Genomic DNA, 27,135 nt, shown 5'->3' with positions numbered 1-27,135 from the left:
TCTGTCCACTGAGTCTGAGCAAAAGGTCGGCCACACAGGTATCCCACTCCCAGGAGGGCGAACTGTAGCAATTATTTGTTGGTTGACACCTGGGTCAACATGAGCACATGCAAAGCACCCAGAAAACTGAGGCGAAAGCCTGAATACTAAAAATAAGGCATGGATGGGGCTGCATAAGTGCAAGTGATCCTGTTATCATTATAAAGCCACTTGACAAATGAACATTGTAGAAGTGGGAAATAGTGTCAGAAAAAGAAAAGAAGAGACTTGGAACCACTTAACTGGGTTCTCTTCAATAGCCCTCTTTCATTCATTCATTCCATCGGTCAGCCAGTCAATAACAACATTCATTCATAAATTCTGCAAATATTTATGGCACATTACAATGAACTGAGTCCTAGGGACAGACTGATGACCATGTCATTAGAAGGCTTTGATTATCCTCCTTCTTAGAGGTAATTCCAGTGGCTATTAAGAAACCAGATTTGGCAGGGGAGGGAATTTCATTTCTGTAAATGAACTGGGGCCAGATTGTCTTTCATCCCATCCTAGGACCTGTGTGGCTTTCCAATATGAAAAATAGTAGTAATTTAGTTTTATTCCCCAAAGGATATTATATTTAAGCTATTTCTAAGTCTACATCTTAGACTGAAAGATGAAAACGGCTACCAGTCCCACAAGACCTCCTAAAGCTCTGAGGCTACCCATCCCCACTCCTTCCTTCCCTCACTTACCTGCACAAGCTCCTGCTGACTGTCCACTTGACCATGTGACAAGGTAAGAGACAGCTGATGCCATCTTTGGAGTAAAACGCCTTTGGACTCTTCCCAGATTGGCGACCTTGTCTTTCTCTTCTCAGATTCGCAGATGTCATGGGGCACCCATGGGGGACCCAGAAGCACGGCTCACCACTCAGCTTGTAGTCCCAGTCAATTTAGCTGCACTATGAATGTGCCCAGGACAGTATCTGAGCTCTAACCCTCACGGTTTATCAGCTCAAATCAAAGACCACAGAACTACAAGTTCATCTCACTTGACTGTCTATGTGGCTGCTCTGTTACATATCTTTTTGATCTTATGCTGTTCTAAGCTGCCATGACCTCTTATGCTATGCTATGCTAAGTCACTTCAGTCGTGTCCGACTCTGTGCGACCCCATAGACGGCAGCCCACCAGACTCCCCCGTCCCTGGGATTCTCCAGGCAAGAACACTGGAGTGGGTTGCCATTTCCTTCTCCAATGCATGAAAGTGAAAAGTGAAAGGGAAGTTGCTCAGTCGTGTCCGACTCTTAGCGACCCCATGGACTGCAGCCAACCAGGCTCCTCCGTCCATGGGATTTTCCAGGCAAGAGTACTGGAGTGGGGTGCCATTGCCTTCTCCAATAATCTCTTATATTTACTCTTTATCCTGAAAGTAGAGTACCTTTTCTCCTGTCTTCTTTTTCTGAGTATGGTGGAACTGTATTTGATCATTTGATGGGTCCAGTGGTAAAGAACCTGCCTGCCAATGCAGGAGATGTGAGAGACACTGGTTAGATCTCTGGGTCGGGAAGATCCCCTGGAGGAGGGCATGGCAACCCACTCCAATAATCCTTGTCTGGAGAATCCCCATGGACAGAGGAGCCTGATAGGCTACAGTCCATGGGGTCGCAAAAAGTCGGACACGACTGAAGCGATTTAGCACACAGCATGCACTCACCTAATATCCACAATATCGGGGAAAGTTGGAGATGTTTTCAAATTCATAGGTTTTGGAGCAACACAATGACAGAATTTCAGAAATAGCGCTTCCCATTTATGGGGCTCAAGATACAATGAGCTTTCAGAGCTGTGACAGAGGTTGGTTTTTATGAGAAGACATCCCAGGCTGTATGGTCTTGAAGAAAAAAATGTTGCCTGAGGTGAAGACTGGGTCAGTATTTACACCAAAGAAATATTCCTGAGGGTAAATATCTCTGTGGTATTTTCTCCATTCAAGAACGTGGCTAGACTATGGTAATTGTGGGTTTGGTTTCCTTTTAGTTGTATTGAGTCCAAGGACTGCAGCCAAGGAGGAAGAGGAGAGGGAAGGAAGAGGAAGGATGAGTTTCCACAAGTTCTATACACTGAAGGCAGTGGCGAATCACTGAAGCCAGTGAGTCACCCATTGACTCAAGGAGTATTACAGCGTCCACTCTGGGCCAGGCAAGGGGCTGGGTTCCAGAGATAAAACAATGAATGAAGCAGCAGTCGTTTCTTTTTCTCCTGAAGTTCTGGGCATATTAAGGGGAAAAAGACATTGAACAAATCACTATAAATTGGAAGTTAATTATGAAAAAGGAAGTAGAGGCGGCCACTGTAGGAACATAGAATAATGGGTCCTGACCTAATTGGAGGGAGGAGCAGACATGAGGGGAGACTAGAAACATCCACCTTCCAGAACTGGAGTTGCTACAGTGTAGCCAGTTGAAGGGTGGGAGGAGTCTGGGAGTGATGAAAAAAGAGACTTGAAACAGGACAACAGCATTGCTGTTCTAGTCCTTTAGAGGGGTTGCTATACTGTTGTCCACAGGCCAAATGGAGGGCCAGAGTTTGTTTTTGTAAATAAAGTTTTATTGGGACCCCCATGCCTATTCACTTGCCTGTGATGTAAGGCCATTGTCAAATGGCCATGCCAGAATCCGGTCCAAGCATGGCAACGGGCTGCAATGCCACAGTCCATTACAAAAGAGACTGTGTGGCCTGGGACACCTCAAATTCTTACGACCTAGCTTTGTACCAAAAACAAATTTACCAACCTCTAGTCTGAATTTATTTCTTTCTTTGGCTGCTCCGGTCTTTGTTGTGGCACTTGAAATCTTTAGTTTCAGCACGTGGGATCTAGTTCCCTGATCAGAGACCAAACTGTGCCCCCTGCATTGGGAGTGCAAAATCTTAACCACTGGATCACCAGGGAAGTCCCCTAATCTCTACTCCAGAGAAAGTGATTTAGTCTGTTATTAATACTAGATGCTGTAACAAAGCACTCCAGAATCTCAGCTACTTACCAGATAAGAGTTTCCCTCGACTATCACAGCTCTTTGAGCAGCTGACCTGGGTGGCTCTTGTCCAAGTACTGAAGCGGGAGCTCAACTGGAGGTTCTATAACCCAGCTGTGCACATGGGGAGCAGAAAACAGAGTCAAGGATGTGACATGCATTAGGGGCCAGGTCTGGGAGTGCTGATCACTTCCACCTCCATCCTGGTGCTCATATGGCCCCACCCATGTCCTAGGGGAGGCTGAGAAAGGAAGCTTTCTGCGTGCTTGTGAAGAAAAGGGGATGCTTTGGGGAATACATAGCAAGCAATGCCTCTGCTATAGAAAACGAGACATATTTAAGGAACTGGGAAAAAAAATCCTGTGTGGTTGAATTTAGGTGTGCAAGACGAGGCTGATAGTTAAGCAAAGATCAGATTGTGGAGGTCTTAAAAACCATGTCAAAGACTAGATTTGAACCCAGGTCTACATTTCCTATTGTAATACTCTGATGAGTTATGTCACCCAGCTAATCTGGTTCTCTGCTTCTTCATCTGTGAAAAGGGGATGGCACTACCTACTTGATAGAATTGCATGGGCACAAAGATATAAGGTATATGGAGCTTTTAGAATATCAAATAGCTAGCTTATACTAAGCATGCAATAGAAGGAACTCCTACTTGCTGTCCCCCAAACCAGCCTTCCCACCCAGAGTTCCTAAACTGCAGGAAGACACTGTTGAGTATCACCAAGCCTCATCCCATAAGAAAGAGAATAGAAACACTCAGAATCATGTTTCTGCCATTTCATTGGCCTCCTCATATTTGCTACCATCTTTTCAAGGACCTGTTGGCCTAGAGAACAATCAGGTTCCCTCAGTCCAGAGTAACTATTTTGCAAACTAAAATAATTGTTTTCAAAAATTCTTCCCCTTTCCTGGATCCAGAGAAGATGTCAATTGAAGCCCAGAAAAAATATCTGTGTATGTGTGTGTGTATCTGTATGTATACTCACACACACATACACACACAACTGAACAGGGCAAGACTGGAGTGATAACACTCCAGCTCCTCACAAACACCTAACACCCCACAACTCTGTTCCATCCTCAGGTGATTTTTTATCCACCTAAGAGTCGGTCTTGGCCTTTGTACTTCTTGAATCATTTTACAGAAATACTTCTGACCCAAAGTCTCCACACTCTTTGAATATGGAGGAAGAGGAGTTTTTCCTGAGTCAAGAAAACACATTGAAAACCAAAAAAGGAAAAATCAAATAATGTGGAGAAATAGCAAAAGATTTTTTTGAAAAATAAGAGGAATGAGAAGGACTGGTACAAGCAACTATTAAAATATTTTATGGAGCTAGATCAGATCAGATTAGTCGCTCAGTCGTGTCCGACTCTTTGCGACCCCATGAATCACAGCACGCCAGGCCTCCCTGTCCATCACCAACTCCTGGAGTTCACTCAGACTCACGTGCATCAAGTCAGTGATGCCCATCCAGCCATCTCATCCTCTGTCGTCCCCTTCTCCTCCTGCCCCCAATCCCTCCCAGCATCAGAGTCTTTTCCAATGAGTCAACTCTTCGCATGAGGTGGCCAAAGTACTGGAGTTTCAGCTTTAGCATCATTCCTTCCAAAGAAATCCCAGGGCTGATCTCCTTCTGAATGGACTGTTTGGATCTCCTTGCAGTCCAAGGGACTCTCAAGAGTCTTCTCCAACACCACAGTTCAAAAGCATCAATTCTTTGGCACTCAGCCTTCTTCACAGTCCAACTCTCACATCCATACATGACCACAGGAAAAACCATAGCCTTGACTAGATGAACCTTTGTAGGCAAAGTAATGTCTCTGCTTTTGAATATGCTATCTAGGTTGGTCATAACTTTGGCTCCATAAAATATTTACATATGAAGAGACAGATATCAGTGGAATAAAATATGAAAGTAAGAGATTAATATTTGTAACATAATTCAATTAGGCAAGGAAAGCTAATAAATTAAACTATAGTGGTATACTGCTACTGCTAAGTCACTTCAGTCGTGTCCGATTCTGTGCGACCCCATAGACGGCAGCCCACCAAGCTCCCCTATCCCTGGGATTCTCCAGGCAAGAACACTGGAGTGGGTTGCCATTTCCTTCTCCAATGCATGAAGGCGAAAAGTGAAAGTGAAGTTGCTCAGTCGTGTCCGACTCTTAGTGGCTGCATGGACTGCAGCCTACCAGGCTTCTCCGTCCATGGGATTTTCCAGGCAAGAGTACTGGAGTGGGGTGCCATATAAATTATTATCAATTTGAAGGAAAATATATCCTCACTCATAACACACACACACACACACACACACACACACACACACACATACACATACACACATGTGCAGGAAACTGGAATGGGTATTGATTAAGGCAGCAGCACCTACAGTCAGCATGAAAATGAAAGTGAAAGTCGCTCAGTCCATCCGACTCTTTGCGACCCCATGGACAATACAGTCCATGGAATTCTCCAGGCCAGAATACTGGAGTGGGTAGCCTATCCCTTCTCCAGGGGATCTTCCCAACCCAGGAATCGAACCAGGGTCTCCTGCATTGCAGATAGATTCTTTACCGATGGAGCTATGAGGGAAGCCAGCATGCCTGCAATTAAATCCCAGATCAGCAATTTATTCAGTTGTGTTATCTAATCTTACAAATTATACAGTCTCTTTGGGCATAGTTGTCTTTATATCATCAGTGAGGGTGATAAAACCATTTATCTTACAGGGTTGTGATGAGGATTACTGAGTTAAAACATGTAACGGATTCCAACACATAGCACTCAGTGTATACTAGTCATTGTGATGGGGGGAAAGTCATAATAAAAATCTCATTCTCACGTCCGCATATTCTACCCTACATTTATTTCACCGTTTGATGTGAATAAGGTTCCAAGGGAATAAAAAAAAAAATAGATAAGGTATAGACCTGTCTTTGGAGAGGGAAGTTTGCTATCTAATATCAGTTAGAAATATGTCTGCTCAGGACTTCCCTAGTGGTCCACTGGCTAAGACTCTGTGTTCCCAATGCAAGGGGCCCGGGTTCGATCCCTCAACAGAGAAGTGAAGTGAAGTGAAAGTCCCTCACTCATGTCCAACTCTTTGAGACCCCATGGACTATACAGTCCATGGAATTCTCCAGGTCAGAATACTGGAGTGGTTAACCTTTCCCTTCTCCAGGGGATCTTCCCAAGCCAGAGATTGAACCCAGGTCTCTCACATTGCAGGCAGATTCTTTATCAGCTGAGCCACAAGGGAAGCCCAAGAATACCAGAGCGGGTAGCTTATCCCGTCTCCAGAGGATCTTCCCGAACCAGGAATATGAACTGCGGTCACCTGCATTGCAGGTGGATTCTTTACCAGCTGAGCTATCGAGATGAAACTGGAGCCTATTATACAGAGTGAAGTAAGCCAGAAAGAAAAACATCAATACAGTATACTAATGCATATGTATGGAATTTAGAAAGATAGTAACGATAACCCTACATGCGAGACAGCAAAAGAGACACAGATGTATAGAACAGTCTTTTGGACTTTGTGGGAGAGGGCGAGGGTGGGATGATTTGAGAGAATGGCACTGAAACATGTATATTATCATATATGAAACGGATCGCCAGTCCAGGTTCAATGCACGAGACAGGGTGCTTGGGGCTGGTGCACTTGGATGACCCAGAGGGATGGGATGGGGAGGGTGGTTGGAGGGGGGTTCAGGATGGGGAACACATGTACACCCATGGCTGATTCATGTCAATGCATGACAAAACCACTACAATACTGTAAAGTAATTAGCCTCCAATTAAAATGAATAAATTTATAAAAAATAAAATCCCTTACAAAATAAATTAATAAATAAAAAGTGATACTTATGGAAAAAAAAACAACAAGATCTCATATGCTGCAACTAAGAGTTCACATGCTGCAACAAAAATTCCCACATGATGCAACTGAAGAACCCGGTGCAGCCAGATAAACTTTTTTTAAAGAAAGAAAGAAATGTGTCTGCTCATTTTCTCTCCTTCAAAGGTGAGTTCTTGGGCACTACAAAAGTTGCCCAGCACAGCTTGAATGTACTGCAGATTATTCATGTCACTGGAAATGCATCCTGCAATAAATTCGTTTTTGTTCTATATATATGTTGTCATTCATCATTGCAATACTGTTCTTGTGGGAAAACAGATTATGAATCGTGTAATAACTATGACTAATAATAAACAAGGCTCTTTGTTTCTTGCTCTAATGGAAATAAATCAGCCAGAAGTTGCATTCCGGCTCCACCCCCAACCCCCCAAAGAGAGTTATCCATTACTGGAAAGTATCTGCAATTTAAAAAAATGTGACGGCCTTTCCCCAGATCTAGACAAATTATAGCAACACTACAGAAAATCTCCAAAGATTTTAGTATCTTTGCAGAGAACGTAGGACATATCCCAATGCCTAGTTTCGTAATGCATCAAGAGTGTTCACAGCAAGTGACACTCTGAGATGTCCTCCTGGCTTTGACTCTCTTCCACGTTAGTACCCTTTATAGTGTCCTTTGACCAGACCAATTGTTCGCTTGGCATTAGGAAAATAACTCTTTCCCTATCTTCTGAATTTTGATGGGAGATGAGCTTCTGAACCACACCACCTGTCTTCCCGTCAGGTTTATGCTCTTTCTCTTGAGATCTCCAGGCTGGATGGAACTCAGAGCAGTGGATACAGCACTGAGCCAGGACAGCGGGCTACTGAGGCAGAGTTTACCCCTCACCCAGCTCCAATTCTCTGGGCCTTGGCATCCTTGTGCTGAAAGGAGAGGGCATGTTAGAACTCCCACCTAGAAAAACGGTACAGATACAACCATTTTCAGGGCAGGAATAGAGACACAGATATACATAATGGACATGGGACACAGTGGGGGTAGGGGAGGATGGACAAATTGGGGGATTGGGATTGACTCATATATACTACCATGGGCCACATAGACAGCTAGTGGGAAGCTGCTATATAACACAGGGAGCTCAGCTAAGTGTTCTCTGATGACCGAGAAGGGTGGGATGGGAGAGGGGTTGGGACAGAGGCCCAGGAGGGAGGGGATATATGTATACATATAGCTGATTCACTTTATTACACAGCAAAAACTAACTCAACGTGGTGAAGCAATTGTCCTCCAGTAACAATCAATCCATCAATCATTCCCAAGTTTGGCACTCCATGAAACAAGCTTTCTGGACATTTTCATCCTCAGCCTGAACCCGGGTCACTCATTCATCCAGCTAATTCTGGAAGCCTAACCCTCACCCCAGTCCACGTGATCCACTCTGAGTGAAAGTCTAACCAAGAACTCACCTCTCCCAGCTTCAACAGGGTCCTAGCATCATGTTCCCTAGCATCACGTTCCCTAGCATCACGTTCCCTAGCATCATGTTCCCTAGCATCACGTTCTGATATCTTGATAGTTTTCCCCTCGCTGTGGAACTGCTGAAACCTAGGCAGCAGGTCCCCATACAAGATAACTGGTAACTCTCAGCTAATCACTCAGCAGCTCTCCTAGGAGTCTGTTTCCTGTTTGGAAATAAAGATAGTATCACATATTCCCAATTCACAGGATCATTATGACAGGATCATTATGGGGAGAAGTTGGAATGAATTGTGAAAAGTGCTATACATACAAGTGAAAATGAAATGGGTGTCATTCCTAGACTTCCCCTAAAAACTGAAAGGCACCTATCAGCCACATAAGAATGTATTTATTATTATTATTATTATCACAGAATTAATAACATTAAATTCTTTTGATCTTAGGGTTTGAAAACAGATTTTACACTTTGGAAATCTAGAAATATTATGGCCTGACATTGACTAAATGTGCCCTATTGCTTTCCAATACCAATCTTCTGAGTGGCTGGCCATACTCAAAGAAGATTGCCTTTGCCTTTTAATGTAATTACACTGCAATTACAAAGTGCATGTAATATTGCTAAGCCTGACCTTGCAAATTAAATGTGTCCATTTCTCATTACACAAAAAAAATTATAAAAAAACTAAAACATGGCATGATTCTGAGCCACCAGGAAAGCCCCTTAGTTCCCTGACCAGGGATCAAACCCATGCCCCTTGCATTGGAAGCGTGGAGTCTTAATGGACTGTCAGGGAAGTCCCTGATCTGCAATTGTTGATATGAATGACCACTCCTTCATTCTGAAACCCACTCCTCCCTTGGTTTTCGTAACAGGTGGTGAAAGTGATGACCTAGAAGGGTGGGATGGAGGGGCATTGGAGGGAATTCCAAGAGAGAGGGGATAAATGTATACATATAGCTGATTCACTTCACTTTGGTCGTGCCCAACTCTTTGTCACCCTATGGACTGTAGCCCACCAGGCTCCTCTGTCCATGGGATTCTCCAGGCAAGAATACTGGAGTGGGTTGCCATTTTCTACTCCAGGGGATCTTCCCAACCCAGGAAACGAATCCGGGTCTCCTGCATTGCAGGCGAATTCTTCTTTACCATCTGAGCCACCAGGGAAGCCCCCTCTTAACAGGCATCCGCCTGCCTAATAATCATTCCACTTCACATTCTTTGGTTTTAGCAGGCTTGCACTTTGTAAGACAAAAGAGAAATCAATGAGTCCCTCACTAACGGAAGTCTGCCCAATCTCTACTTTGTAAGCAAGTGATCAGTTCAGAAGTCCAAGCCTAATGCAACCAGAATATGGAATTGCCCTGACCAGAGAGACTGGCTCAAGAACAGATCTATCCATCAAATGAAAGGTCACTGCAAGACTGATGGGAGTCGGGAGAAGACGTTTCCTCCCTTTTGAGATAGAGCCACTGGTAGAAGGACCTCAGTTGTATACAGATAGGAAATCAGACATTGCCCCAGTAATCTTCCTAGGAGTCCAGGGATGAACCTGACATCCATGGGAGGACCTTTTTGAGAGAGTCAGAAAGAAATGGAGCTGGATTTGTGACTAAAAGCCCTGTTCCCTGTTCTACTTACCTCTGGAGTTTGGGGTTGTCACTGTCACTAAATGAACAGATAAGTCTACTTTATCATAACAGTCATTTTGACTTTCTTTGACGGTTAATAGCAACTGAAAACATGGTAACAACACAGTTACCATCACTGTCTTTCTATCACATAAACAACTCTTTCAAACCACATCTTGTGCTAGTGCCTCTCTTCCAGTAATCCCCCAGAGGCTTATTCTTAGACTTCTTTTCTTCATTCTCTTTACCTAACTCTCATCTTCTTTAAAGACTACAAAATCAACCACACCAACCCAGACTCTTCTTCTGAGCTGAAGACACAGATTTTCAATTACTTCCTGGGTGTCTTCCCTTTAAATGTTCCATCATGGGTAAGCTGAATAGCTCTAACACGACATGCAAGCTTTTCCCCTACCACCCTTTCCATGTATGTCACAGCCTAGTTATATGGCATCACCATGACTCGAACCTTCAAAACCAGAAGCTTCAATTTCCTCCTTGTTTGCTCCCTGTTTTTTATCCCTCACCATCATAACGTGATGATACATCATAAGGTGTATCATCCTGCCAATCCAAAGCTCACAAGTACCTCCTCCTTCTCTGTAAGGTGCATCCCTATTGGCTGAGTTCATTATCTCATTTTGACTTCCAGCTGCCCTTCCTCCTTCCAGTGCTCCCAGTTATTCCTCTCAAGTGCAGACCCATGTGAAAGTGTAGACTGTCATTTCCTTACCTAACTTTATGCAGTAGATTTCCATTACCTGCAGAATAAAGTTTATGGAACTTAGCTGGCCCTATAAAGTCTTCCTCAATGATGTCAGAGCTGACCTATTCAATCTGACCCTCAGTCACTCCCTACAGATTAAGCCAGTCCTTGGTATCTCCTAGGTGAGCACAAACCTATTCTATACGCCTCATTTCCTCTGCCTTACTCTTTTCTTGTTTCTAAAGTAGGTGTATTCCTGCTTACCTTTTTATGACACATCATAAAAAGTCCTGCTTACCTTTTTATAAAACATCATCCATTCTAGAAAAGTTTCCTGACTGCCCAGGCAAATTTCCCTATTCCCTCATTTTTTATAACTCTAGGAATATAACATTAACAATGCAACATATGCTATAATAGATTGATGTTCATTGCTAAATTCCTTAACTTGAGGTATCTGCTTTTCTTTTATTAACAGTAATCTTTGGAAGTTCCAACTGCCTGGTTTTTTGGTTTGTTTGCAGAACATCCTAATTATCCTGGCTTCCCCCCACTTCCTCTTCAGAGCAGTCTCAGAATTATTTGAGATGCTGTGTCCCAGGCAGAAGTCTTCAATTTTGTGCATCAAATAAAAAATATAACACTCTGAAACTAACATGTTATATGTCAATGATATCTCAATAAAAACATGTTTAAATTAAAAAACAGATTTATGTTCATTAAAACATTAAAACATGCTCCCCTGTTTTGTTATTTCTTAAGGCTATGAACCAAGGCTTTTGCTTTTAACTTTAGGAGAAACTGCACCATCTGATACATAATAGACACTCAAAAATTATTTTTCAAATGAAAATGAGGGGAAAAGGAAAAGAAAATCACAGGATTAGTGGTTAGACATGGTGTAACCTCCCTAGATTGAGTTTCCTCGACTGTAAAAAGAGACAGGTTTAGATGAAACTCTCTGCTTCTTCCTGCTTTAAAATATTTCTGGATTTTTAAGGAAATATTAATAGAAGCAACCCAGTGATCTTTCATGACAGAGTAACCTAAGATTAAATTTCACAAGCTACACTCTGGTTGATCAAGTATGAATTCAAAGATGGAAGTTTTTGGTTTTTTTCTTTTTCTTAAAACATGTTCTCCAGTTGCTGGGTAAGATGTGTTAGTTCTGGAAAGAAGCCAGTACTGGGCTTGGAGAAGAGTTAAAAGCCAATAGAGACATTACTTTTAATTATATTAAAAGCATCTTGTAAATTTCCCATCAGTTATAACATAAATTTCTCTCCATTAATCATTGAAAGACAAGTGTTTGCAGTTTGGCCTACTGGGGCTAAAATCTGGATACAGAATATTGTTTGAATGTCTTCAAGCCTAGTTAGTCTAAGAGACACAAGTACACAAACACACACACACACACATACACACAAATGTGCACTCATCCAAAGAAAGATAGGGTTTGAAATTAAAAAGTAGTTTGATATGAAGGGGGGAAGTGGGTGAGTATACATTAGTAGAACATTTGGGATCGGGGCTGAAGTCAGTGATGGACGCTGACCATAGAAGCTGAAGTCAGTTACACATTTCTTCTTTTGGGCTAGGTAAGGGGATGGGTACCATGGTCAGGTTGAAAAATCAAGTCACAAGATTTAATTCTGGCTCTGCATTTAGCATCTTCTGTGACCTTGGTTAAGTCAGTGCTTCTCCAGGATCTATTCTTGGACCAGGTTAACCACTCAAAAATTTACCTATTTATTGTGGTGTGGTTCCTGCCAGACTTAACCTTCATTGACTTTCACTCTTAACATTATGCTCTTGGTTTTTATGAAAGGCCTTTACCAAAAAAAAAAAAACCAACATAAATTATTCCAAGTATTCTATTAATGAATCATTTTACTTTCTAATATAAGTATAAATCTATACATAAGGTATTGGAGATGTAATTTATTTCCTCTTTATGAAATTTCCACATGAAAAAAATTCTCACAGAGTTTAATTGGAGGAAAACAGCTTACTCTTCCACAAATGGGTGCACATTTGTGTGTGTGTGTATGTGTGTGTGTGTGTGTGTGTGTGTATTTGTTTGTGTACTTGTGTCTCTGAGACTAACTAGGCTTGAAGACATTTAAACTTATCACAGAAGTTTCCTATTAATGGCTTTCATATTTTTCCTGCTACCAGAATGCCCAAAGGTTCTTTTTTCTTTATTTTTTGATTTAGTATAGTCTTGTTGAGTTGCCCAGTCATATCCAACTCTTTAGACACCTTGGACTAAAGCACACCAGGCCTCCCTGTCCCTCATCATCTCCCGAAGTTTGCCCAAGTTCATGTCCATTGCATCGGTGGCTACAGTCTTACATATACATTATACTGTAATCCAAAATTAATCAGTTTAATATTTTAATATATGCCCATCAAGTTTTCTTCTGGGTAATTTTGAGATCACACTACACAAGGAATTTCGTGTGCCTCTTTTTTTGCACAATATCATGTTAGCATTTTCCCATATCTATAGTAAAATCGCTTTGAGAGGGTTTTTTGCTTTTCCATTAAAAAAAATTTATTCTGTGCTGATTTTAGTTTTATTTCCAGGACAGTATCAGTAAATCTGGTTGAATAATTGTTTTGGATATAGCCTATTTTCCTTACGTCCTTCCTAAAGTTGTTATTTTCTGGGATTTTTTAATTGAAGTATAGTTGATTTACAATATTTGTGTTAGTTTCTGGGTACTGTAAAGTGATTCAGTTACCCAAATATATATTCTTTTTCATATTTTTCATTATAATTTACTACAAAATATTGAGTATAGTTCCCTGTGCTATACAGTAGGATGTCATGGTTTCTCTCTTTTATATAAATTATATATTGTGTCTGCTAATCCCAAACTCCTGGATGTGGATCTGGTTCTCAGCTGCACTCCTCCACAGCTCACCTCTAGCCACCTCAGAACCAGCCTTGTCAAGCGACTTTCAATCTCCATCATGTGTTACCCAAGCATGGAATTGGGTTCAACCATGAATTACAAAACACAGCTGAGACCAGGTTTTGACATGCCATACAATCACCTTTGGCTGAAAGCTGGGTGAAGGCATAAGGGAGTTAAAGAGCATAAGGGTTTTACACACACACATACAAGGCTTACAGGACAAGCTTCCCTTTTTGCTCCCACCTCCCAAGAGGCCAGCAATAGGCAACCAGCACCTGCTCTTAGGAAAGCTGGGTCCCACAGGCCCTTCCTTTCAACTCAGAGACTCCGGGACACATGGAGCAGGGGCCCCTCCTCAGAAGTCTGACTTCCATCTCCACGGGGCTCCTCGTTTAACAACTTAAGTTTTAACTCTTCTAGCTTCTCTTCGTGGCCTCAGATCTAGTGGTAACAGCCACTTCTCTGGGCTGCTACCCCTGTGAAACCCTTTCAGTCATCTAGTTAACACCGTTTGGCCTAATTGATAATTCTTCCTGTGAAATTTCTATGAAATTCTCTTAGTTGTGGTTATGCCTCCTGACTGGGTCCTGAATGACGGCAGAGCTGAGATTCAAACCTACGCAGGTTGGTGTCAGAGGCTCTGGCCCACCACCCAGAATAGAGAAAAACAAACAAAAAGGAAAGTGAGTATTTTCTTCCCCTGTCATCACCAGCCAGCCTCTTCTCACACGTATTCTCAGGGATGCTATTTCACCCATGAGGAAGGCAACCTTTGACCAAACTATGGAGCCCAGTTCAGCACCTCCCTGTCTCCAGTCCAACACAGGATGTGGGCTTTAACTTTGATTAACCTATAGGGTGTTTTTCCAAAACAAAAGAACTGTCAGCCCCCAAAAGCACAATCAAGCCTCTGGCTCTAAAAACATAAGGCAACACTGACTTTGTGAAAAGAAAGCTGTTGTTTTTCTTAGGTTTCACGTATCTGGGCCCCATTGCCTTCAGGGAGTCCAAGGTCAATGGCTGTGCGTCTAGAGAACCTCTTCAAGGCAAAGCACACTTTGAAGCACAAGATGTGATAAATGGGACAGTCTGAAACCTGGCAGCAAAGTACCCAGTGCCCCCCTGAGCCCACCCTCACGCCCACAGCAGCAAATACCCGGGGTCTTGGTAGTTTCACCGGAATATTGACTCAATTCATTAAAGCTGCTTTGGCAGCGAATAACTGAAATGAATTGAAGGACTCAACCGAGCTTAAGCATGAAAATGGACTTGGTTATTTGAACACAGTGGCGGATCACAAAACCTCAGGGTAGATTTGAATGCTGCTGGATTTAGAAAGGGACTAAGGAGACATCTGGTCTGTTTTCTGCCTCATCGTCCCTCCTGATGCTCTGATTTTTCAGGTCTCTGTCATTCTTTCTTTTCCCATCAGCTTTTCCAGCATACCTCTGCTCTGACAAGAGGAAGGCCACTTACCAGTAAGTCCTTAGGGGAACAAAACCTCTCTCTGGGTCTTAGGTCAGGGTCCACTTATGTTCCAATCAACCGCCTAGGGGTCAAATTCATGTTTTACAAAATAGGGTGGCAAGTTCTTTACTTGGGGAAACAGAGGGCAGAAAAAGAGCAATCGTTAATTCAGCCAGGCCCACCCTCTGACCATGAGGTTTCTACCACTCTTATCCTGAACATCTTGGTGCTTATCTATTATTCAATTTCATGGCAGATATTAATTTTCAGGGAAAAAAAAATCATTCACTATCATCAGCTCTAATCTTCCAAATGCTTAAAGAAAATTAAATTTCTAACTAATATCAGGGTCTGCAAAACAGCCACCTTGCTTCCCATATTAGGGAAGGACAAAACAGAAAGTATAATAGGAGAGGGAAGGTTTACCAAGGCATTAGATACCCTGTGGGCATAATAAATGTTCAGCCAGATTTATTGTTATTATAATAGATACAATAGGTAGTCTCACAAGTAAAATACTTAATGTGATTATAATGTTTATAGCGTATAATCCGGCAAAGAGCTTTGGGTAAGGGGAGAGGAAGGGGGGACCGTGGTGATTGTGTCCTAGTTGAAAAACCCCCTTGGGGCTCACACTGCTGAGCAGGAAAAGACCCATCTACCCGGGGTTGATCCCAAGGACTACCCAAGGGCACAGACCACTTGAAATGAGGGAGTCTCCCAGTTCTGGGAGCCTGTTTTTCAGGACAACTTAATTCTATTTCCAGCTTATGACACCCCAGCCCACCTTTTCTGCCCCTCAGACTCACACACCCAGCGGGCATGGTTGGTGCCCTTGGGACACTGCTTTACCACCAGGTGGGACCTGGTCCGCTCAGCTGAATCTGCCCTCCTGACTACATAACTCACCTCGGCGAGGAAGTCTGGCGGCCCCTCTTGGGGTCCACAGACACAGTTGGGACCCATTTACTCCAAGGTTCTTCTGGCCCAAGTAGCATCCTCTCAAGGCTTCACTCGGTTTTGTTGGGTGACTCACCTGCTTCAGCCTGCAGGGGCACCTGCCCGGGCTCCCTTCCTCTCAGCTACTCTCATCAGGGGCAGGAGACAGGAAAGCTGTCAGGAGCGAAGATGAGGAGACAAGTTAGACTGCGAAGGACCTCCTAGTGCCTGAACTTGAGTCCCAGCCCAGCAGTCCATCTCTCATCAGCTGGGGAGGAAGAGGTTGTCCTCTACCCTTCTTGGTGATTCTAGTTGGTCTAAGAATGAAATTGACATGAAACAGATTAAAGACTCAGTAATATGCATCCATGGGAGAGACCCAGGAGAAGACAGCAACTCACCAAAATGGCCCAAGCCCTCACCTTAAACACCATCTTCAGCTAAAGACAAAAGAGGTTGTTGAGGGTAGGCGTTTGGGACTTCAAGGGGAAGAAAGGAAATTCACATGGAGATGGGGCAGCAAATGTTTGTAAATAAACGTTTGCTGGGCCTGCAGAGACAGTGGGACCCAGAGTGGACCCTGTTCTCTAGGGGTTTCCCTCACCACACTGAGTCCATACTTTCTACTGAAGTATCTGGGGTACCTCTGTTCTGGGAACAGACCCTCTATGCAAATTCTTTTAGGAAGTTAAGGGGAAGATCAAAGTTTCTTCCAGAGTCAAGCCCTTACTTGTCCCTCCTCTCAAATAATCTGTATAACAAGAGGCACCAGGTGGGGGGAGGCTACAGTTCCAAATCAAAGTTATAGTTAAAGAGACCAAGCCCAAACGTTTCACTACAGGAAAAAGATAGATCAAAGATAGATAGATAAACAGAAAGAAAGATATACAAATAAACATGACATATAAGTATCATATACTTATATATATGTAAATATTATTATATATGGTATAAATGTGTATCTAGTATATATGTGTCATGTTAGGTAGGTAGAATAGGAAACAGGAGTCCAAAATGGCAGTGGCTAAAACTCAAGGAAGGGAAAAGCCCTGGAAAATAGAACAAAGGAAGGTCAAAGGAAGGTCCGAGGACCGGAGTGAGGACCTCGGGTAGAACAAACAGCACTCCTGGCTAGCCCAGTTTGCATAGGGCAGGCCCAGGGGGAGGAAAAAACATATAAAAAGAGGAGCCAAGGGGCTCTCTCTCTCCCTCCCCCCACCCCCCCCCCACCCCGTGCCCTGGAACGCTCCTCCACTCTCTTTGTGTCTTTGGTTGGCATGCCCTCACGCTTGGAGGATGGATTCTCCTGCTATTTTCTAAATAAAATTGAGCTGTAACACTGACTTGTCTAAGAGCTATAACACAGTCTGTTCGAGACCTGAGAGCTATAACATGGTCTGTCCAAGACCCGAGAGCTGTGACGCGCCGAGGGCTTTAATGTCCGTCACTGCAAATCCTTGTTGTGACGAGACAGAACCAAGGAGCATACACTCACCTGATATGTCATATATACTGATCTTCCCTAGTAGCTCAAATGGTAAAGAATCTGCCTACAGTGCAGTAGATCCAGGTTCACTCCCTAGGTCGGGAAGATCCCCTGGAGAAGGAAATGGCAACCCACTCCAGTATTCTTGCCTGGAGAATTCCACTGGACAGAGGAGCCTGGCAGGCTACAGTGGGTGGGGTCAGAAAGAGTCAGACATGACTGAGTGACTAACACACACACATATACATTAAACATGACTTCCTAGGTGGCGCTAGTGGTAAAGAATCCATGTGCCAATATAGGAGACGCAAGAGATGTGAGTTCGATCCCTGGGTCAAGAAGATCCCCTGGAGGAGGGCATGGCAACTCACTCTAGTATTCTAGCCTGGGAAATCCCATGGACAGAGGAGCCTGGTGGGCTACAGTCCATGGGGTCACGAAGAGTCGGACACGATTGAAGCTACCTAGCACGCACACACAGGGAGAGGAAAGGACACGATCAAGACGGTAAGATGGAACAAGAGCACCTCTCTGTAAAAACCCCCAAACTGAGGTATTGCTCTGAGTCCAATGACTGTTCAAACTCCAAAGCACTCTAGTTGACACGTTTTCAGTGTCCTCTTTTTACAAAGGGCTGAACAATTCTATTAACAAGATTAGCTTTGTCTAAACATTAATTAACCTCCATGAATACGAACACATGACCAAAGTATATCCTCTTAAACCCTTGAGAACCAGATTCCTATCACTCCATTAAAAAGAGATTTATGCCATCATTGACACTGGCCTTGTGAGAAAGGCCAGACACAGTCAAAATCCTCAACTAATAAGGCAGCTTCCTTACCCTTAGGGAGCATCCATGGTCACACTTTTCTAAATTTATTTTTTATTTAAATAATACTGGCTTATAACACTATACAAGTTCCAACTGCACAATGTTATTTTTCTACTTCTGTGTACAAAAACAGCATACTCCTCACCAAAAATTTCATTTCCATCTGTTGGTTACAGTTTTGAATATTTTCCCAGCATTGTTCTTTCCTGCTTGTCTGTCTTATTATGTTCAGGTCATGGCAGGGGAATAAACCCATAACTTAATAAGTAGATCTGTTAAAATTTCATTTAGAAACTCCTCAGTTTGGCTTTCTTACTAAATTCAAGTATATTGGATTTCATTAGTACCGCTTTACTATCGTTTAATTGTATCTGTATTTATCAACATTCAAGTTTTTAGAATACTAAGAAAGTATCTTTGTGTTTATTAAGAGGATACAAAATAAAATTATAAAACTCTTCAGCATTTTTAAACATTTTACCACCAAGGGTATAATAAGAGGAATCTCGATTTCCTAGCCTGGGTGAGGAATGGCCCTTCTGTTTATTTCCTTTGAGACTTAAATGACACAACATGTTATTTCACTCTGGAAAATTGTGAATTTTAAAGGGCAAAGTGTGTGATGAGTGTACTTTCTCAAGCTATATTGTCCTATCATCACTCAAAAAATTGCACTGACTGGGATGCATTCTCCTGTGAAGGACTCATAAACAGAACAATTTCCCAACAATATTGAATCACCAAAGGGTGAAAAGCTGATTATATTCTGATCACAGAAAATAAGTAAAGATTCTTATTCTGTAAAGTGAATGGAGATAAAATGGTTAAAATGTCATCAGACAGCTCTGATCGCCCTCCTTTTATGAAAGCAAAATAAGAAAGATGGGAGGATAACTTAGAATTTTCCAGAAAGTGAAGATAGGATGACGGGTGAAGGAAGGAAGAACTCCCAGGAAAGATTATTATAATAATGGGAGAAACCATGAAAACACTACATGGGCACACATAAAATAATTTCCTTATATCATAGAGCAATCAGTATTACTGGCTGGAAAATGGATGGTGATCAGAATGTGAACAAATATCATAGAATATTTGGGGAAAAAAAGAGAGGAAAAAGTGTTAGGCACTGATTGGAAGAAGAGACATTCTAAGGGACAGGAAGAACAATAAACTGAATCTCCATTACTTCAAAATCATTTTCTTATTATCTCTTCTATGCTCCAAAAGAGCTATGAAACAGAGAGTTTAGTCACTCATCTGTTGTTAAAGAATGGATTCCGGAGGCTTAGTACGATGTGTAAAGTATGACAAGGCTAATAAGGAAAAAGTGAGGCGAAAACAGACACAAAGTGGGACTCTCCTGGCGTTGCAGTGGCTGAGACTAATCGCTCCCAATGCAGGGGGCCTGGGTTCGATCCTTGGTCAGGGAACTAGATCTCACACGCTGCAACTAAGACCCAGGGCAGACAAATAAATAGATAACTATTTTTAAGAAGAAGAAATAAAGCCAGGGTAGATGCTATGTGAAGTCAGTCAACTATTAGTGTTATTGCTCTGTGACCTTGGAGATGGCCAAGTAGGTCTTAAGTCAACTGCAAAAACTGGTAGGTTAGATCATTTGACTAGTGCTCTTTCTCTTAAAAAATTAACAGTTACCAATGGGGGCAAACCTTAACAGTAACCCATAAAATAGTCTGCACGTTCTCTTAAAGGAATTTAGACATTTTGCAGATTTGCTTTTGTATACTTTTTATACAGCCACTTGAATTATGGTCATCACACAAAAGTCACTCCAAGCAATGTAAAGGTCTCTTCTGAAACAGTCTTGTGAAAGCCAATTGGTCTGAGGGGCTCTCACCTCTACCTTCATCCTTCTGTGTGTTTCTCCCCAGACCATAGATTAGCTCCATGCTCGGTCATGAATACAGAAGACTCTGTGCTACTGCTCTGTAATCTGGTAGCTCTGTGAGATGTTGCTACTGGGCAAGTTTGGGGAGTAAGACGAGTGTGGAGGGTGCGATCACGACAAGGAGAGATAGTAGACAGCACTACGTAAGGAGGCTGCCTGCTGGAGAGGTAACAGTGGAAGGCCTGGAGTAAGAAGGCTGTATACAAGCCCTGCTTTACCTCTTAGCATATGATCCTGGGCAAGTTACTTTTCCCCTCTGCTGTTCCCTTCTTCACATGTAAAACTGAAAAAAAATAGCAATAGCTGCTTCATTCAGCAGAATTGAGCATTAAAAGAGACAATATATGAAAGCATTTAGAAGGTTTGCTGCCAAGAAGACTCTATAACTACTGTATAAATGCTAGAAGTGACTTTTTCTGAACGAAGAAGTTTAAATTGCTTCCCTTGTCACCCAATATGGTGAAGGGGTGGGTGGAGACCCTCATGTTGAAAAGACATCTTCCCCTCACCTGCCCTTCCTGGTGACTAGCTAAGCAAGTGGGCAGCATTTCTCAGAGAATACTGGAAAGAAAAACAAAACAACAAAAAAAAACTTCCAAAGAAATCGATTGATTAAAACTTAGCACTCAAAGGCTCCACTTTGAACACAGGTAAAAACAAAAGCCAAAAGGATTGAGGTTAAAGGACTGACTAAAACCAATAAAGAGGAGCTAAGAGCTCTTTTAAAGAGATGAGTTGGCCTGCCTAATATATTTTCTTCAAAGAAAATGAGAAAGCTCATTCAGGAGCCTCAAGCTCTTCACACCGCACCTTCTGCTAAAGCCACAAGCATGGGATACACCTTCCAGAAAGGATCACAGGGCATGAACATCCAGAAGGAGGAAGAGGGCCCTGGGGGTTCCTCGTCCTCAGTGTAACCCTCCCTCCTTCCCTGTTCTCAGCCACGAGTCTTCTCAGAAATCATCTCTGCACGAAAGCTCAACTGTCATGTTGGGTACAGTATTAATTATTACCATTTTAAGAGCTATTTTATTACTGTTTTAAGCTCTTTGACATTCCCCTATCTAGACTTCTTTATTATCTGTACATTTGAATATATAGGATTAAGGACTTTGGAAAATACATCTGCCTCTGGTGAATTTTCAGCCCCCTAATCTTTTTTCCCGTAGATTTTTCAACCATGGATTATCCAACAACAAGAGTTTTCCTAATCCTGACTGATACTTGAGGATGAATCTATGTGGTTTATATGTGTTCCTTCCTTAGGTCAGGGAGGAAGCCAGCTGGTAGATACTCCATGCTGTTGGTGAGAGGACAGTCTCCAAACTTTTGATTTAAAACAGAAAGATAACAAAGATGAACCCCAACCCTATGGAGATGGGTTCGTATTTTTGCTCCAGAAGAAGAAAAGCAGATGCTTTCCTAAGTACTTTAGAGCCGAGTGTACAATCAGCCCCTCCAAAGCTGGTGACCCAGGCTGCCAGACTGGGGTGGAGAGTCTAACAGCCCAGAAGGTTGTTCGAGCCATATCTTGGTCTAAGCACAAGATTACAAGAGCAGAGAATGGACTGAAGAAATTGTTACCCATAGCACCCACTTTCATAACTTTTAACAAAAAGGTTTAGAAAATCTAGAAGACTAAGGTGTGAGATACGTTATGATGCATTCAGCCCCCGAAATACACTTAAGCCTGTGCATTATACAGAAACCTGCTTATACAGTCTAAGTCCTACAAGTAAATGAAATTTGATCATCACTCCTGTTTTCTCTAGAGAGAATTAGACTGGGTTCTTCTGATAACTCCCAGCCTTCTGATATTACTTGGTGTCTTACAGTCATAGTCGAGGTCTCTGGGACCCATAAGGGAGAGGTTTCAGTTTATCAGGCTTCCTGCCTAGTAAGCAAACAGCCTATCCTCATCCAACTGTCATTATTTTTCACCTGGGCTCTCTTTTCTGGTTTTTTTTCTCTCTTATTTAGAAGCTTTGAAGATTCCAAACCTGGAAATAAAGTTTAATGTGACAGACCTGCCAGCGGAACATTGGGAGAGCTTTTTCATTTCACACTGTGATCAGTTAAGGAGCTGTTCATCTATTTCTATAATCCAGATGGCCACAGCCAGAGTGCCTCATTCTGCAGAGTGACATCTTTCCAGGTCTCCAAATTCTAATACAGCCATGTGCCATTATCTCCCTCTCTCTTTCTCTTCCCCTCTCTCTTTTTAAAAGCCAGTTAGGCATTCACTACAAGTGTAATAAAGGAGATGAATTACTGGTCCATTTCATCACTGATGCCCAGCTCTGGCTCAGCTTTTAAAAAACCATCTCCTTCCTTCTCTTTTGCCAACAGCCCAATCTGACCAGCATTTGACTCATTTCAACCAAACAGATGGCAAATTTCACCCCATTTAAAAAACAAAAAAGGAAACAGTCACTTATTATCCTTAAAGCTTCTGGCTTTGCTGCCTATGAAATGCCCATCACTCTCTAGCATCCATTCACTGCCCCATGTTCCCAGATTATTCCAAATATTCTCTTTCCTTCTGAAATCCATGACTCTTCCAACATCCTCACTCCCAGCCGATAACACTACTTCCTACTTCACTCAGAGGTAGGGAATTCCCTAGTGATCCAGTGGTTAAGACCCCATGCGTCCACTGCAGGAGGTATGGGTTCAATCCCTGGTTGGGGTATTAAGATCCCACACACTGCATGATGCAGCCAAAAATCAATCGATCAATTAATTTTAAAAGATCAGCTCTTTGGAGCTCTGTAAAAAATTTTAAACAGTCACTTTTCACAGACTTCCACGGCTTATCTCCTGCCTTCCCACCTGTTAATGGCTCGCCTTGTCATGTTCCTGTCTAAAACCATGCTTTCCACATGGGTACCAGATCCTACGCTCTCCATCTGCTCCAGAACCTCTCCCAAATTCTCCTTTCTCTTCTACATCATCTATTTTTTTTAAAGTCTCTACTGGGTCATTCCCATCAGCATACTCACATGCCAGGCCTTCTCTCATCTTGGAAAAGGAAAAGGAAGGTTGACTCCACTCTCCCCATCAACTTATATCTGATTCCTTTACTCTCCTCTGTAGCAAAGCTCCTTGAAAGAGTTTGCTTTACACTCTGTTTCTCATTTGTCTCTTCTTTTTAATCTCTTGAACCCACTCTATCAGCTTGGTGTAAGATGCTGAAGCAGCTCTCAACTGAACACCAGGAGGAAAGGCAGTGGAGTGAGTGAGTGTGGGCTCTGGAGCCAGCCTGGAGCCAGCCTGGCTGTGTTAGAATCCCCATGTTGTCACAATCCAGTTGTGTGAACTTAGAGAAGTCACTTAATCCCTCTATTCTTTGGTTTGTTTATCTGTAAAAAAGGAACTATATTAGTATGTACCCTTATGTTTGTTGTGAAGAATAAAATTAAAAATTACATGTAACCTGCTTAGTACAAGGTCTGGAACACACTGGGTGCTCAGTAAGTGCTGGTTACTATTATAATTTAGTATCCAATAGAAACATAATGAGAGCTGTATATATCATTTACATTTTTAACCATCACGCTGAAAAATGCTAAATGAGAACGCTGCTGCTGCTGCTGCTAAGTTGCTTCAGTTGTGTCCGACTCTGTGAGACCCCAGAGACAGCAGCCCACCAAGCTCCCCCGTCCCTGGGATTCTCCAGGCAAGAACACCGGAGTGGGTTTCCATTTCCTTCTCCAAAGCATGAAAGTGAAAAGGGAAAGTGACGTCGCTCAGTCGTGTCCAACTCCTAGCGAACCCATGGACTGCAGCCCACCAGGCTCCTCCATCCATGGGATTTGCCAGACAAGCGTACTGGAGTGGGTTGCCATTGCCTTCTCCAAATGAGAATAGGTGAAGCTAATTTTAATAATTTCTCTTAACTTGGAATACTCAATATATCATTTCAACGTTATCTATATAAAAATCACTAACCAGACATGTTCAGTCCTGTTTTTGCACTAAGTCATCAAATCCAGTGAGTATTTCACACTGACACTCTATCTCAATCCAGACTATGCATATTATTAAGTGCTCAGGAGCCACAACAGAAGAAAGCCATTGGGCAAGTGCCCGTTTCTAGGCTATAACGCCTTCTAATAATCCAAGTCATTTGCTTTAAAGCTAAAGTAGGAGTCCCAAGATGCAGTCCACCATCAGTGTCAGAACCAGAAAATTAATGGGAACTAGAGTTTCTAAAATCCTACACCTAATCTCCCCAAGTGGACCAGGTTAATCCATCCTTTTTCTAAGACATCATCCATTTCCTCCTTCATTGGGCACACTGAGGCTGCATTCTGCCACCTGCCATTTTCCCCAAACATTTCTTTCCTTTCACTGGATTCATGTTCTAATTCATGTATTGATTTGTACTTTCTCTTGCCGTCTCTTTCTCTTGCTTTTCGCATCATCATCATTTTCTGGAAATGAGACATGGAAGCAGGCGACAGCTGGGTAAGGGAGAGGTCAGGAAGGAGAGCTAAAGGAATGATTTCTGTGATACCCAAGTCAGGAGCTGGATGAAACATCAGTCGTGGAAGTATCGGGAGTGGATGTGTGGGAGCGCTAGACGGGGAAAGGAGGGATGTCAGAGCCTCATTCCTCTCCATCTTCACTCCCACTGCTTCATCAGGCCCCCCCTGGCCCCCGCTACACTGGGCTAGGGCGATGACCTCCTGAGCAGGAAGCTGGATACACCAGGGTTCAATGTCTATCCCTTTTGTTTAGCTCAGTAACCCCAGTGACTAGAATAATACTGGCACACAGTAAGCACTCATTAAAAAAGGAAAGAAGACAGGAAGAAAGGAAGGGAGGGAGGGAGAGTAGAAAGAAACAAAGTGTCCTCTTTGACTTTCTTTCACCTATTGGCCATTTCCTTTTTGCTCATGCTGGAACTCAGTGCTACACCCAGAAGACCTCCCTTGATCTGGCCCCCTGCTTGTATCTCTCTTTATTTGACTCATTCCTCCTGCCCCTTCCTTACACTCTAACCAAACTGCCTCTTTCTAATTCCTTGGACTAGCTAGATGATCACTGCTGGAGAGTTACTGTTCTGTCCTTTTCTCTGTCTGGAATTCATTATCATGACCATCTGCTCCTCCAAGTTGCATCTTAACTATTATTGATTAAAACAGGCCTTCTCTGATCCCCACCCCATTGTGTTTCATGACACCTGGCTGTGTGTTTCTTTTTCTTGAATGTTCTCATTTTATAATTAGGGATTTATGTTTAGCTACTAATTAGCCTACGTGTCTCCAGTCCCGAAACTCACCCAATAGTGAGCTCCAGGAAGTGTAGGCACCACGTCTATTTCATTCATCTCTATACCCAACACCCAGTACAGCGCCTGGTACATATTAAATCCTCAAGCCAGAAGAGCTGAATGTATGAAACCATTCCATTCCCTGGCTTATAACTGGCTTCTCTGAACTCACGTCCTTCATCATTTCCTTTAACTTTCAGTGTGAACCCTTCTGAAAATGTGGCACATATGCTAAAGAGGTGGCACCTGGCTATCTTATTGGCCCAGGAGGAGCACCTCTGTTGAAATAACTCCTGCAAGAGTGATGGTTCAATAGGGCATAGCCTAACTCTGCTGTGGTTTTTCACTAGCTGTGGAGAAAATTTCCACTATCAGGGTTCAATCCCCAAAACAGGGCACCTCAAAGACCAGACATTGTTCTGAGACCATGGTGTCTTTAAGGATAACAAGGAACCTGTTTAAATGAGAAACCACTGAATCCTAGAAGAAGGCACCACATGGGTATTCTACCAGAGAGGTAATGAAAGTGTACTGCCAGCCTTGCGTTCAGTCACTAAATGGTTGTCTTTTAGGGACATAAGAACAACTACAACAATAATAACTCATTTTATTTATTTATTTATTTTGGACCCTAAGGTGATCTTGGGAACAGAAACAAGAATGAGCAAAAAATGAGGAGTCTGAGGTCCCTAACACTAGGCTGACCACTTCTGGCCTTCTGGAACATAATAGAGAAATAAACTATCTTATTTAAGACACTATTATTTTAGATTTTTCTGTTACTTGAAATGAACCTAATCCCAAATTACAGAGCTGCTCTAGCCTTCATTGTTGTACTTTTAATACTTTTTCTCCTTTGTTCACATGGTGTGGCATGAGACCTTGGTTCCCCAGCCAGGGTTCGAACCCACACTCCTGCATTGGAAGCACAGAGTCCCATCCACTAGACTGCCAGGGAAGTCCTTTAATGCCTTTAAAAAAAAAAATTCCTTTACTATCATTTTAGAGACTATTAAGAAGGGAAAGATTCAACTCATGGGTCTGATCTTGAATCTGGACTCTAGATCATTCTTTAAGACAATTAGATATAAGAACAGCATTAAAATGGCCATGAGGGAATTCAAATAAAAGAAAAAGAATCAACTACCCTTTGGCCATCCCACCACCTCACAAATTCTCTTTCTCTGGTTCCCTTTCCAGGTTTCCAGATTTAATCACAATTTTATACTTTACTTTTTCTATTTATCATCAGCATTTTCATAAGCTGTATACTGCTTCTAATTATGATTTTAATTATGTATAGAATAACTCTGGCATGCTGCAATTCATGGGGTCACAAAGAGTTGGACACGACTGAGCAACTGAACTAACTGAACTGAACTCATTTTAAAAGAGCATTTATATTTGCAGAAGATGCAACTGACAAGGGATGAATTTCCAAACTATACAAACAGCTCATATAGCTCAGTGTTAAAAAAAAAAAAAAAAAAAAAAAAAAAAAACACAAAGCTAGGGGCAGCCTAGAAGCCACTTAAAAACTCATCTCACAATGAGGGCCCCAAAATCATAATTTCAACCTACTTTTAAGGCCAGA

The 27,135-nt window shown here is 42.4% G+C and overlaps 1 protein-coding gene across 1 annotated transcript in view; it reads right to left on the bottom strand.

The window, feature by feature from the left end:
* Positions 1-15,978: 15,978 nt before the first annotated feature.
* Positions 15,979-27,135, bottom strand: part of FUT10 (fucosyltransferase 10) — a 140,882-nt gene continuing 129,725 nt past the window's right edge. The window contains exon 6 of the mRNA XM_025278826.3: positions 15,979-16,204. Within this exon, the coding sequence (XP_025134611.2) occupies positions 16,133-16,204 (72 nt within the window). The 3' untranslated portion in view covers positions 15,979-16,132. The remainder of the gene's footprint in view (positions 16,205-27,135) is intronic.

The sequence above is a fragment of the Bubalus bubalis genome, chromosome 1, assembly GCF_019923935.1.
Source record: "Bubalus bubalis isolate 160015118507 breed Murrah chromosome 1, NDDB_SH_1, whole genome shotgun sequence".
Lineage (NCBI taxonomy): Eukaryota > Metazoa > Chordata > Mammalia > Artiodactyla > Bovidae > Bubalus > Bubalus bubalis.
The sequence above is the reverse complement of the archived record's forward strand: the minus strand, read 5'-3'. Positions and strand labels throughout refer to the sequence as shown.